The sequence below is a fragment of the Gossypium raimondii genome, chromosome 12 (assembly GCF_025698545.1).
Source record: "Gossypium raimondii isolate GPD5lz chromosome 12, ASM2569854v1, whole genome shotgun sequence".
In the NCBI taxonomy this organism is placed as follows: Eukaryota; Viridiplantae; Streptophyta; class Magnoliopsida; order Malvales; family Malvaceae; genus Gossypium; species Gossypium raimondii.
Window position 1 is genome coordinate 1882650 of NC_068576.1, and position 14300 is coordinate 1896949.

The window sequence follows — 14300 nt, forward strand, 5'->3', positions numbered from 1 at the left end:
AATCCCCAAATTTATTATCTCATAATATGGTGTTTTAATAATAAATACTTGAGAAATGATCAAAATGTATTTAGATGGTAATATTACTATTTTGTCTCATTTTGCCTCTTAAAATAATTTATTCACAAAAATAAGTACTTATCAAAGACAAATATCATAATTTACACCCTTAATTATGATCATTGGAGGATAAAAATACACTTTTATTCTTCCATCGATAAAAATGAAAATTATACAAATCTTTTCCTATTTGGTCCAAAAGTGATTTCTAGCCAATACATATTCCAAGTTATTACCATGTCAAATAATCAATATTAATTCACATTTTATCTTTTTGGTCAAATTTACATTTTAATCTTCAAACTTTTCAAAATTCACAAATTGATCTTTTTTTTTACATCTACAATTATCTACATTGATTTCCACCTGCAGTGGAATAAATAAGTATAATTTGAAAATTTTATAATGAATTATATTATCTTATACCACTTTTTTTCATTATAATCCTTAATACTTTTTTTACCCATATCAATACTTAAAAAAAAATATTTTTTTGGGTGACCAAAATGAAAGTGACCTAGAAATTGAGTGACCAAAGTGAAAGTGTAAACATGATATGGCGTGTAAAGTCAACCACCGTTAGAGATTTAATGCTTGGGTGACTAAAATGACTGTTTTGGATGACCAAAATGAAAACACACTAAAAGTTGAGTGACCAACTTGGTAGTTTACCCTTAATGTTTTTGTGAGCAGTACGAGGCCAGGGTCCATAATACATCTAACCCGACCCAAAGCCCAAACGGACTCATTTTCCTGTTTTGAAGTCGGTTAATATCCATCACGGCTCACGCAATACAAAAAATCCCTAGAAATCACTCTCGACTCAAATATCTGCAGCACAGCCACAGATCTCCATATCCATATTAACCATCTGCTTCAGGTCTGCCTGTCTTTCTTTCATTTATTTATATTTATTTTCCATCTTAAGTATTTCATTTCATTTCTTTTACGTATAGATCTTTTCTTTTTGTTTCTTTTAAGTTTTAGGTTTTGTTGAATTTTCGATAAAAAAATTTGGAAAAAAACCCCAGTTATGGATATTGATAACGAGATCGCGAAAACCCAAGAGGAGCGAAGAAGAAAGGAGGAGGAACTCGCCTCGCTTACCTCCCTTACTTTCGACCGTGATCTTTACGGCGGAACAGACAGGGATGCTTACGTTACTTCTATCCCTGTCAACGATGAAGACGATGCCAATCTTGATTCCATGGATTCCGAGGTTGCTCGGAAGCTCGCTTCTTACACCGCTCCTAAATCACTCCTCAAAGAGATGCCTCGCGGTGAAGATGATGATAACGCGCTGGGGTTTAGGAAGCCAGCGAAAATTATTGACCGTGAAGATGAGTATAGGAGGAGGAGGTTGAACCAAGTTATTTCTCCTGATAGACACGATGCGTTTGCTTCCGGGGAGAAGACCCCGGATCCCTCTGTGAGGACTTACGCGGATGTAATGAGAGAGCAGGCGCTGGCGAGGGAGAAGGAAGAGACTTTGAGAGCTATAGCGAAGAAGAAGAAGGAGGAAGAGGAGGCTGCTAAGGTAGAGAAAGAGAGCGGTGGGGCAGCTGCTGCGGTGCCTAAGAGGAGGAATAGATGGGACCAGTCTCAAGATGACGGTAGTGCTGCAGCAAAGAAGGCTAAAACGACGTCAGATTGGGATTTGCCTGATGCTACTCCTGGTATTGGGCGTTGGGATGCTACTCCTACGCCAGGGAGAGTTTCTGATGCCACCCCATCAGTTGGGAGGAGGAATAGATGGGATGAGACACCAACACCCGGGCGGTTGGCTGATTCCGATGCAACCCCAGCAGGTGGAGTTACTCCAGGGGCCACCCCAGCTGGGGTTACATGGGATGCTACTCCGAAGGGATTGGTTACTCCCACGCCGAAGCGGCAGAGATCTAGGTGGGATGAGACTCCTGCAACCATGGGAAGTGCGACTCCAACGGCAGGGGCTACACCAGCGGTTCCTCTTACACCTGGGGTTACTCCTTTTGGCGGTACTGATTTGCAGACACCAACCCCAAGTAATCTTCGTGGGCCTATGACTCCTGAGCAGTATAATTTGTTGAGGTGGGAGAAGGATATTGAGGAGAGGAATAGGCCATTGACTGATGAGGAGCTTGATGCTATGTTCCCACAAGAAGGTTATAAGATTTTGGAGCCGCCTGCTTCTTATGTGCCTATTAGGACACCTGCTCGAAAGCTTCTTGCTACTCCAACTCCTATGGGAACTCCACTTTATGCTATTCCTGAGGAGAATCGTGGGCAGCAGTTTGATGTGCCTAAGGAGGCACCTGGTGGATTGCCATTTATGAAGCCAGAGGATTATCAGTATTTTGGGTCATTGTTGAACGAGGAAAATGAGGAGGAATTGACACCAGAAGAGCAGAAGGAACGGAAGATTATGAAACTTCTGTTGAAGGTAAAGAATGGAACACCGCCACAGAGGAAAACTGCTTTGAGGCAGCTCACTGATAAGGCAAGGGAATTTGGTGCTAATGCATTGTTTAACAGGATTCTTCCGTTGCTTATGCAACCTACATTGGAAGATCAAGAGAGGCATCTATTGGTTAAGGTTATTGACAGGGTTCTATATAAATTGGATGAGTTGGTTAGGCCTTATGTGCACAAGATTCTTGTTGTTATTGAACCCTTGTTGATTGATGAAGATTATTATGCTCGTGTGGAGGGTAGAGAGATCATTTCTAATCTCAGTAAGGCAGCTGGTTTGGCTACTATGATTGCTGCAATGCGTCCTGATATTGACAACATTGATGAATATGTTAGGAATACAACTGCTAGAGCTTTTAGTGTTGTTGCTTCTGCTCTTGGGATTCCTGCACTTCTACCATTTTTAAAAGCTGTGTGTCAGAGTAAGAAGTCATGGCAAGCTAGGCATACTGGGATCAAGATTGTTCAGCAGATTGCTATTTTGATTGGTTGTGCTGTTCTTCCTCACTTGAAGTCTCTAGTAGAAATCATAGAACATGGTTTGAATGATGAGAATCAGAAGGTGAGGACAATCACTGCTTTATCTTTGGCTGCTCTTGCTGAGGCTGCTGCCCCTTATGGTATTGAGAGCTTTGACTCAGTGTTAAAACCTTTGTGGAAAGGTATCAGGTCTCACCGGGGTAAAGTATTGGCTGCTTTTTTAAAGGCCATTGGTTTTATCATTCCTTTGATGGATGCAATTTATGCTAGTTACTATACGAAAGAAGTTATGTTTATACTTATCCGAGAATTTCAGTCTCCTGATGAAGAAATGAAGAAAATTGTGCTAAAGGTGGTCAAGCAATGTGTTAGCACGGAGGGTGTCGAAGCTGAGTATATTAGGAATGATATCCTACCTGAGTTCTTTAGGAATTTCTGGGTGAGAAGGATGGCTTTAGATAGGAGAAATTATAGGCAGCTTGTCGAGACAACTGTTGAGATGGCAAATAAAGTAGGTGTTGCTGATATTGTAGGGAGAATAGTAGAGGATCTTAAGGATGAGAGTGAACCTTACAGGCGTATGGTAATGGAAACAATTGAGAAGGTGGTTGCAAACTTGGGTGCGTCTGACATTGATGCCAGGTTGGAGGAACTCTTGATTGATGGTATTCTTTATGCTTTCCAAGAGCAGACCAGTGATGATGCCAATGTAATGCTTAATGGTTTTGGTGCTGTTGTGAATTCACTTGGGCAGAGGGTGAAGCCTTATCTTCCCCAGATCTGTGGTACAATAAAATGGCGCTTGAATAACAAGAGTGCCAAGGTCAGGCAGCAAGCAGCTGATCTTATTTCAAGAATTGCAGTGGTTATGAAACAGTGTCAAGAGGAACAATTGATGGGCCATCTAGGGGTTGTTCTATATGAGTATCTGGGTGAGGAGTACCCTGAAGTTTTGGGATCTATTTTAGGTGCCCTCAAGGCAATTGTCAATGTCATTGGTATGACTAAAATGACCCCTCCAATCAAGGATTTGCTTCCAAGGTTGACACCGATTCTGAAAAATAGACATGAGAAGGTCCAGGAGAACTGTATTGATCTTGTTGGCCGTATCGCTGATCGAGGTGCAGAGTTTGTACCAGCTAGGGAGTGGATGAGGATTTGTTTTGAGCTTCTTGAGATGCTTAAAGCTCACAAGAAGGGTATTCGAAGAGCTACTGTCAATACCTTTGGATATATTGCTAAAGCCATTGGCCCACAAGATGTCCTGGCAACTCTTTTGAACAATCTCAAAGTGCAGGAACGCCAGAACCGTGTTTGCACAACTGTGGCTATCGCAATTGTTGCTGAAACATGTTCACCTTTTACAGTTTTGCCAGCATTGATGAATGAGTACCGTGTGCCAGAACTTAATGTGCAGAATGGTGTCTTGAAGTCTCTTTCCTTCCTTTTTGAGTATATTGGTGAAATGGGAAAGGATTACATCTATGCTGTGACTCCATTACTTGAGGATGCTCTTATGGATAGAGATTTGGTTCACAGGCAAACTGCAGCTTCAGCTGTCAAGCACATGGCTTTGGGTGTTGCCGGGTTAGGTTGTGAGGATGCTTTAGTCCACTTGATGAACTATGTCTGGCCCAACATATTTGAGACTTCACCTCACGTAATCAATGCTGTAATGGAAGCCATCGAAGGGATGAGGGTAGCCTTAGGTGCTGCAATTGTGCTGAACTACTGTCTCCAGGGACTCTTCCATCCTGCGCGTAAGGTTAGGGAAGTTTATTGGAAGATTTATAATTCACTCTATATTGGATCCCAAGATGCTCTAGTTGCAGCGTATCCTATTCTAGAGGACGAGCAGAGTAGCGAGCAGAACAACATATACAGTAGGCCTGAGTTAATGATGTTCGTATAAATTGCTGCTATGGTAGGCAGATATCACTTTTGGACTGATTTTATTAGACTTTGAATGTTCTCCTTTACTACTGCTGTAGGTAGTTAAAAAATTAGAACTCTTAGGCCTATAATGGGATTGTGACATTGTTTATTAGTATTAATTTTGGACTGTGTGATGTAGTTGCATGCCATGAAATGAAATGATAATATGGCAAACTTTGTGTTGTTACCAAGGCATTCCAATAAATTTGTTGTTTATATTTACAAGTTCTTCAGGCAACATAATAGCATTTTCAAGGGGGTTCAAGAGACAGGTGCTCACTCCTCTGGCTGTGTCCTTGGTACAAGCACCTGTTTCAACCACCATTGGTACCCATTGCTGATAGCCAGTCTCCACCAGAATGGCCAGGAGCGGGTCTTGGATGTGGGCAGCTCCTCTGCTGCTATCGGTGGTGGTACCAGCAAGTGCCTGACAAAATCCAATCCATATCACGGATTTTCCATTATGAAGAAAAAGATGGGATTAATTTGATGATTCAACTTAGCTCGTGTTTATTAATTAAAAAGAACATTTTAATATAATTTAAAAATTAGTGTGGATATCGTCCTGCTCCAACTCACATTTGGTTAAGGGAAACAAAATATTTCAATATCAATGAAAAGATCTAGTGTCTACTGAGTACTGGTTATGATGTGAAAGTGGGGATCAAAAAGAAGTACATAGCATTTAGTGAAATTTGAGACGAAGATGAATAGATCAATTTCAGTCCATTAAGATCAAAATCTTGGCGTAGGCACCTGTTGGCTTGTCGTCCTCTCTCTTCCATCAACTGAATTTGCAGGTAAGAGGCATAAAAACACTGAGCACTGAGTTAATCCGTTGCTGTGCTGAGCCAACGAGTTGGCGCGCATTTGGTTAAAAATTCAATACAAAGGAGAAAGAAGGACAAAAGGAAAAAAAGCGCCCCAGAAATCGTATAAAAGCGCCTCTTGACCCGCTGTTCGCTAATCGCTGCGTTAATTTAGTTTCTCATTAAATTAAAGGGTCAAAAAAAGGGAACAAAAGTGGCTTTTTGCACAACTGACCTTTATTTTCTCTTTTCTAGTGTTTCCGGGAAAAACAACACTGAGGCCCCAAGAGGAGAAGAGAAAATGAGAAAGAAAATTTACCCATTCTTTATTCATCTGATTAGATTTTAGATTCTATAGTGTTTTATGTAAAAAAGTATAGATAGAGAGGAAGAAGGGATCAAAGAAAATGATGTTGGTTTTCTATTTGATCTCATTGCCTTTAACAATGGGGATGGTGATTCTCACACTGAGATATTTCGCGGGTCCAGCTGTTCCTATTTACGTCTTGTTAACCGTTGGATATACCTGGTTTTGTTCTTTCTCAATCATCATCCTCGTTCCTGCTGATATTTGGACGGTGATTTCCTTTGTTTTTTTAAACATGATTCATATCTACCATTACATATAATATGTGTGTGTGTATTCTCTTTACAATGCGTTGTTATTTGGGTTATGCTTTTCCCCATTTCAATTATTGATTGGATTTAAGATTGTGTATTTCATCTGTTGAACTACTGATCTTGGTCAATTGAAATTTAAAGCTGAATTTGTAATTCTTTTGGTTGCTTGGAATTGAATACGAAATGAACATTGATGATAAAAGAAATTGAATTTTTCATTCTTTACCTGAGTGTATTTGAAGTCTAAGCGCTTATTTTGGTTTCTACCGTGGAAATGCCAAGTACGGGTTGAATTTATTTGAGGAAATTCCAAGGCATTTGATTTCTATCCTGCAAATTATGCATGTGTTTTGAATTGATTGATTGATTGATTGATTGATTTTCTTTTGTTTTCTTCATCATGCAGACAATGGTGGGTCATTCTAGCAAAGCAATATCTTTATTCTGGAGCTTGACTTATTGGAGTACGTTTCTGCTAACATGGTATGTGAACTAGAATGAATCTGCAAACTGTTTTTACCCCCTAATTATATGTTACTTTGCCAGCCCTACTTCTTTGCAAGTGTTCTTGCAGCTGCTTCTCTGTGAATTTGGAAATATCATTATACTTCTACTTTTAATTGCTTCTGTTATATTTTGTTATTTATCGTGTTTCCATCTACAGTAAAATTTTTAGAAGCTTCATGGTTAAAAGATGCATGTATTCTCATAGATTTGTATCAAATTATTTCTCTAAGCAGGGTTGTGGTGCCTACTCTTCAGGGTTATGAAGATGCTGGAGATTTCACCATGGCAGAAAGATTGAAGACTAGTGTACATGCAAACTTGGTCTTCAACCTCTGCGTTGGTTCTCTTGGACTTGTCGGAGTCATTTTATTCATTATTTTTCGCAGAAATTGGTTCGTTTTCTTCTCTATTGATTAATTCTCTTTGTCTTCTTTGTTTCAGACTGATCCTTGTTTCTCATCATGTTTGTCTGCATATAATTATTCCTGTAGATGTTATGACCATCATCATTCAGGTGCTAAGTTAGTGCTATTTGGTAATCAATTGCCTGTTGTAACAATGATTAGTGATTTGATATTCCTGTCGTTTTCTTTTTGGTACATTACAAATTAGGGGAGGGTATATCATTGCCGGGGCTTGAACCTTAGACCTTAAGTTGCCAACACAGAGCCTGGACTATCTTTTTCTTTTTGGGTTTATCAGTCCTTAACTACTACCTTGGTCTTATATTCCTGCATTTATTAAAATTCCTGCTTCTGCGGTTTTGGCTGGTGACTAGTATGGCATCTTTTGCACTGATTGATCCGTTATTTGTTTTTTTAATTTTGGGGGTGAAGGAGTGGAGGCATTCTTGGTTTTGCTATGGCTTGCTCCAATACTTTTGGGCTTGTTACTGGTGCCTTTCTTCTTGGCTTTGGTCTTAGTGAAATCCCAAAGGGCATTTGGAAGAATGCGGATTGGAGCACCCGCCAAAAGGTTCTCTCACACAAAGTTGCTAAAATGGCTGTTAAACTTGATGGCGCTCATCAAGAATTTTCAAATGCTATTGTAGTAAGTTCATCTATAACTTCTCCATTTGTAAATGCAACAAGGGAAAAATATTACAGGCCATGTTCAGCTTGTTTTGCTCTTTGGGTTTCTTAAATCTTTCGTGGTTTATTTTATTTAGTTATTTTTTTAACTTTGCTGGATCAAAATGTTTTTCCTATTCACATACCTTTGATGATTGCCTAAAGGGAAGGATATTGTTTGTTTAGTAACACTCAGTTACTGTCATATTCCTGTTAGCATCTCCATAGGAGCCATTAGTATTTTAACATTCCCTTATTTTTTGGGCCTGCACCATTTAGTAGTACATTAGGTTAGGTTAATTTTTTCCCCTATTCTTACACGGTTGGATGTTATTGCAGTCTAGTTGCCTGTTTGGATTTATGATTAGGGATATAATTTTCATATCCTTTGATATTGGTATATTTTCAAATTCAGGTTGCTATAGATAACATCAATTTATTATCCTTTTTTCCATCAGAACTAATGAAGGTGCATTTAACTAGGTTACTCAGGCGACATCAAGTCAGATGACAAAGCGTGATCCTTTAAGACCATATATGAATATTATTGATAGCATGTTAGAGAAAATGGTACTCCATTGCTGTCTATGTGTCTTTAGTCGCGAAATGGACCCTTTTTGTACTATCCTCAAATTTATTTTCTGTTTTGCAGTTGAAGGAAGATTCTTCCTTCAAACCCCAAGGTGGGAGGTTTGGGGAGAATGATATGGATTATGATACTGACGAGAAATCAATGGCGTCTCTCAGACGCCGGCTTAGGATAGCTAGAGATCAATACTGTCGGTATCGAAGGTATATGTCATAATGTGGTTAAAAATTTTTCTATGGATGGTATAGTATATGTCAAGATCAACGAAGTACTGTTCTTTTTTTCTTTTTGATCATTGAAGTACTGTTCTTTGATTGTTCTCACTTTGTTTAAATTTTCATGCAATATTGTACAAATTTTGTGGCGGTGATTGAAATTGACAGTCCACATGTGTGCATTTCTTGGGAGAAACGTCCAAATTCATGTGAACTTGCATATTGATATATAATTTACACACGAGGGAAAACAGTGTCAAACTCTATTTCTGCTATTCTTGCACTTTTAGAAGAATTATCGCTATTTTTACCCTTTTGATTCTTTAAGTTGTCCAAGCTTTGAGGAAAGAGATCTAATGATGGTAGATCACTGTCTCTGTCTAGCATGGTTTTGGTATCATTAAGGTTGAGAAATATGAATATTGTTGCTGTACTCTGCTTCAACTGAATCTTTTCCTGTGGTAATTAAAGTTGACTCTTAGACTTCTGCAGTGAATATATGAGCTTTGTCTTGGAAGCTCTTGAGCTGGAAGACGCCATCAAAAACTATGAGCGCCGTGATGCAACTGGATGGTTTGTACTTCAAACTTAAAGAAGAATGCATATTATGTTATGTGCCTTTTTATCCCTGATTTGGTCTGTAAAGCATCACTTCATACTTAAATTCTAAGTTCATTTGTTATATCTTAAGGTGCTTATGCTATGGGGTTCAATACCTTGGCTGAGCTGAACTGCGTGAAGTGAATTGTGTTAAAATCCTTCTTCCCCTGCCTTCATTTCCTGTAAACTTACCTTGGATTTGCTCTCTTTTACATACACAGAGAGGTGCATTTACAACTTTCTTTTGTGCTTTGCTATGTCATACTCTAACTCCTAGTGTAGAATATATAGATATGATATTTAAGTTCGTTGAACATTTAGTGATTTGTTTATTACCATTATGCATAAGCATTTAAGTGGGCATGAAATAGCCGAGACATTCAATAAGACGTTATCAATGTTTTAAGCCTTGAGGATATAGTCTTCAATGCTAGGGAGAGTAGTTAAGATCAGGTATTGCTTATTTTTGGTAACTGAGTAGAGAAACAGCTTTAGATACCGATCATCTGTATTGGGGTTGTCACGTAGCTGATTTATATGACAGTGAGGATTGCCAAGGAAAGAGATTCCACATGAAACATTAAAATCAGGTTTATTTACAAAGAACTTGTTGGAGCGAGTTTTAATTAAATTTTAAACAAATGGTTCCCTTTGAATCCAATGGAGTATTAATGAGGCTCAAAATGTTCAGATAATGGGAGTTGTTGCATCTTATTTTCCACTGAAAGCTGCCAATGTTGGTCAGAATTAAGTAAATTTAAATGAAGATTCTACTATTCTTCACATTATCCATTTAAGAATTTATGGTTAAACCTATTAGTTGCTATTTTTGTCATCATCATCTAACATATAAGTTAGAAGTTAGTGTACATTATTCTTCTGTTTTTTATGTTCTATTCAAGTCTTCTATGATGTTCTAGTTTGCAAAAGTTCAATTTTAAGTGTTGCAGGAAATTTGTTTCAAGCTTCAGGCCTGTACGAACTGGAAAACTAGGGCCTTATCTTGATACGACTGGTGATTATCCTATTCTGGATGCTGTCTTTTTTATTTTTATTTTTATTTTTATTAGGATCTGGGAATTTCTGGGTGCTAAATTTAACCTATCCTAGATGCTTAAAATTTTCTGTTTCAGCTTTTCTATGATTTCCTTATAGCAGACTGGAGATCAATAAAACAAGTAAATAAATCTTCTTTAATATTTGATGGTTATATTTTTCCTTTCCTGTTTGGAATGCGAAGACTAAATGTCCTTATGTACAAGGTAGTACTGAGAAGTCAATTCATGTACATAATGGGATACTTAATCATTTAAACTTCTGAGTAATGAAATGGAATACTTTTGCGAACTTGCATTAATGGTTCTTTGTTAAGTTGCATTTAATAATTTACTGTCGAGTCAGGTAATATTCAAACCAATGAGTTATTCCTTACAGAGTTCGTTTGGCGTTGTATTCTAAGAAAGCAACTACAAAAACTCTTGGCTGTAATTCTGGGTTGCATGTCAGCTGCAATACTTTTAGCAGAGGCTACCATACTGCCCCGTGGAGTTGATTTATCTCTCTTCTCCATTCTCATAAATTCTGTGGGAAGGCAGGAACTGGTCGGACAGGTAATATATTGAGAAACTGAACTCTTAAGAGGCTCAAATGGGTAAATGGCTTTTAGCACAAGCATCAAGCTTGTATGAGAACAATTGAACTGTACAAATCAGGTTTGCAATTTGATAGCACCATTTTATCCTAAATCCCATTCTCCCTTTATGCAAGGAATAAATCCACCAGCAAACAGTTATTATGCCTTTTTAACTTCTGATTCAAAACTAAGAGTTGGAAACACTAGTGCTTTATAACGTCAGTTATTCATTTGCTTATTTTTACCAGCAGCAAGTGATAAATCTGCCTTAAATATCTTCTTGATGCCCAATCAATCAGCTTATTTTATTTAAGTTAATAATGGTGCATTTGGGTGTTTTCAAATGATCATGTTGATTTGCAGATTACTTCTTTCATCCCTCTGATGTATATGTGCGTCTGCACCTATTATTCCTTGTTCAAAATTGGAATGCTGATGTTCTATGCATTGACACCTGGACAAACAAGCTCAGTCAGCTTGCTTATGATATGCTCGTAATTCTATCTTTTTCTTCTGTCGTTGCAGCTTTTGTTTGTCCTCTCTCTTCTAGAATTTGTAATTGAGCTCACTCCTAATTGTCTATCAGGATGGTTGCACGATATGCTCCACCAATTTCATACAACTTTCTCAATCTTATTGATCTACCTGGTAAAGGAAAAACGGTCTTCGAGAAGGTCAGTAGTTTTCTACTTTATTGCACTTTCTTTGTAATCAGCCAGCCATATGATGATTGTAATGTTTCAATTCTATGCACCAGTTCTGCAAAATAACTTATGGTTCTTATATTGTATCCCTGCAACTGGGGTTTATGTCATTAGCAGAGGCATGAAAAAGTAAGCATGAAAGTAGGATAGTATTGCATGCTATGTTATTTGGACTCGTGTCTGAGTGTTAGACATGGGTATATGTCCAAAAAGGGTGTGTTCAACTTGTCTAAGCTTTTCCATGTATTTGGAGAATCCTTGGGAGGGTCATATCCAATTAAACATATCCAGATATATGTTGGATACAAGTACTTGAAGAAAAATGAAGAATCGGAGTAACATAGTTGGCTTGTGTACTGGAGTATTTAGTTCCTTAAACTGTCAAGACCTTGCCTCAGAGACTTGAAACTCCAATTTGTCTAAGCAGAAATGTGGTTTGAGTTACTCTTTCCTTTTAGGGTATTTGATTATGTTTCATATATGCAGAGAATGGGGAACATAGATGATGCTGTTCCTTTCTTTGGTAAAGGATTCAATAAAATCTATCCCCTCATCATGGTTGGATACACACTCTTACTCGTGACAAACTTCTTTGATCGTGTCATCAAATATTTTGGGAACTGGAAGTTATTCAAATTACAAATTGAAGTTGATGGCACAGATGGATTTGATACGTCAGGACTAATTATCTTACAGAAAGGTAACTACTAAAATATTTTCCATTAGCATGCACAATGGCAAGTTTCTTTCTTTTTCCTCTGTAACTACATGTTGTATATGTTTCCATTTCTTTTCCAGAGCGTTCTTGGCTTGAGCAAGGGTATAAAGTTGGAGAAAATATCATTCCATTGGCAAGGAATTTCAGCAGCACGAGTATTGACATCGAACCTGGCAGCAATAACACAGTATGTATGATATTATATTTAAATCTGCTGTCATGCCAATGATTTTGCTGGTTTACATTTTAGGATATCTTCCATAGTTATTCTTCTTTTCAACGTTTAATTATGGGGTTATCTGCTTGAAGATGGTAAACAAGGATAAGAGTGCTTCAATTTCAAGAGCAAACAGTGCTGCTGAACTTGAAAAGATGGGTGAATATAAACCTCTGAAAGAAGAGGTTAAACAAGAGACAAGCAGAGAAGCCCTCACCAAGAAATATTCAGGCGTAAGAGAACAGCCAAAGAACCAAGAATCTAACTCGAATTCAACTGATAAAGAATCCACATCCATTGCAGTTGATGATGGCAACTCAGAAAGTGCAAGGGCATCACTGTCTGGGGGATTAGTGTTGAAATGGGAATCGATGAAGTCCGGCCTTTTAAGTTTCAAAACGAACCTAGAAGCTAAGAACTTCCTCCCTCTACGCCAGACTCAAGAAAGTAAAGCACCCTCCCATGTTTCCTCGTCTGAATCTCTGGACGAAATTTTCCAGAAACTGAAACGATCAAGCATGGACCCTAAAGACCATGATGATGACGATGAATTTTGAACATGATACAAAATTCTGAAAAGTTCAATTCATGTAGATAGATTGTAGAAGCTAAAGAATTGATTTCAGACCGAACTCAGAAAGATGTTTGGTTTGTGAGGCAAGCTGAATGCAGAGTGTAATGAAAGAGAATCTTGACTTAATTTTGCAGCATTCAATATTGTACACAATTTTTTTACAATTGACTTTCTAAACCACATAGAGCTGAAACACAGGATATGCCTGCCACAGCATATTGTTTACTTGTAATTCCTAGCATTATAAGGTTAATCATCGACTACGGATGTTTGCTTCCTTGCAACTGCCTTTTCTTTGTTCTTTTTAATTATTTTTTTTATCATTATAACATTGGGTTTGAATTTGTGTTATCTTGAAAGAACTTTAACCATTACTTTGAACAAGTCTAGGTTTCTTTTGAATGTTTTTAGATTTCAAGGTGTGTTTGGGTGCTAGAAATGCTTATTGGCAGTAAAAGCATTCCCAAACACACCAGTTTTGTAATCAAAAGCTCTTCTTGAAACTGTCTTTGTGGTGTGGTTTTTGGCTTATAGAGGTTGGAAGCTCTCTTCACTGTTCTGGTTTTGGGGAAACAAGATACTTTCCATCTTCTGCTAGCGTTGAAAACATTGGCTTGGATTAAATCAGACCGATTTGGTTTGGTGCTTTAACGACATCCAATCAGTAAAATATCAAATTAAATGGGTAATATTGGGAAAAAGGGAGACCTTGGATTGTATTGTCTCTATTTACAAAATTGGTAAATTAATCTCTATATATTATATCAAAGAGTAGTCTTTTTGTTAAAAATTTCATTTATGACGTGGTTGATGAAGCAACTAAACAGTACTAAGTGTACATCATGCTGATGTGGAGGGATTAATTCAAGTAGGATAGATGAAATTTTTAACAAAAGAAATGGATAGAATTTTTTGTAGACAATGGACTTGATGGAATTTTTTGATATGGAAGGATTGATTTAAGCAACTAAACCGTGACATATCATCACTTAACAAAAGAAAATGGATGAAATTTTTAACAAATTAATCAGTTTGCTCTTTCATTTAACGTATAGGGATTGATTTACCAATATTTTGGGTAAATTGACAAAATGTAAGTACTTTTCCCGATACTATT

The 14300-nt window shown here is 37.7% G+C and overlaps 2 protein-coding genes across 4 annotated transcripts; both read left to right on the forward strand.

Moving 5' to 3' along the window:
- The first annotated feature begins 818 nt into the window (after positions 1 to 818).
- Positions 819 to 5113, forward strand: LOC105762726 (uncharacterized). Of its 3 annotated transcripts, none has more exons than XM_012580585.2 (2): positions 819 to 940; positions 1042 to 5113. In XM_012580585.2, exon 2 carries the CDS (start codon positions 1094 to 1096, stop codon positions 4901 to 4903), a length of 3810 nt encoding a protein of 1269 aa, XP_012436039.1. In that variant the 5' UTR covers positions 819 to 940; positions 1042 to 1093; the 3' UTR covers positions 4904 to 5113. The 3 variants fall into 3 exon arrangements, with proteins under 3 accessions (XP_012436039.1, XP_012436040.1, XP_052480649.1); XM_012580586.2 differs by having other exon boundaries at positions 1048 to 5113; XM_052624689.1 differs by having other exon boundaries at positions 840 to 940; positions 1017 to 5113.
- A 147-nt stretch (positions 5114 to 5260) lies between these two features.
- On the forward strand, positions 5261 to 13467 carry LOC105762727 (uncharacterized). The gene is given in 15 exon segments (XM_012580587.2): positions 5261 to 6313; positions 6763 to 6839; positions 7097 to 7255; positions 7700 to 7913; positions 8417 to 8503; positions 8586 to 8725; positions 9230 to 9310; positions 10288 to 10352; positions 10772 to 10947; positions 11334 to 11464; positions 11557 to 11644; positions 12161 to 12374; positions 12473 to 12579; positions 12702 to 13159; positions 13161 to 13467. Coding segments are annotated over 15 exon segments (2193 nt in total). The 5' UTR covers positions 5261 to 6142; the 3' UTR covers positions 13186 to 13467.
- The last annotated feature ends 833 nt before the right edge of the window (positions 13468 to 14300 follow it).

Bases quoted from the DNA above. Each gene is read 5' to 3' on its own strand.
- LOC105762726 (XM_012580585.2), top strand. From the start codon at position 1,094: ATGGATATTGATAACGAGATCGCGAAAACCCAAGAGGAGCGAAGAAGA.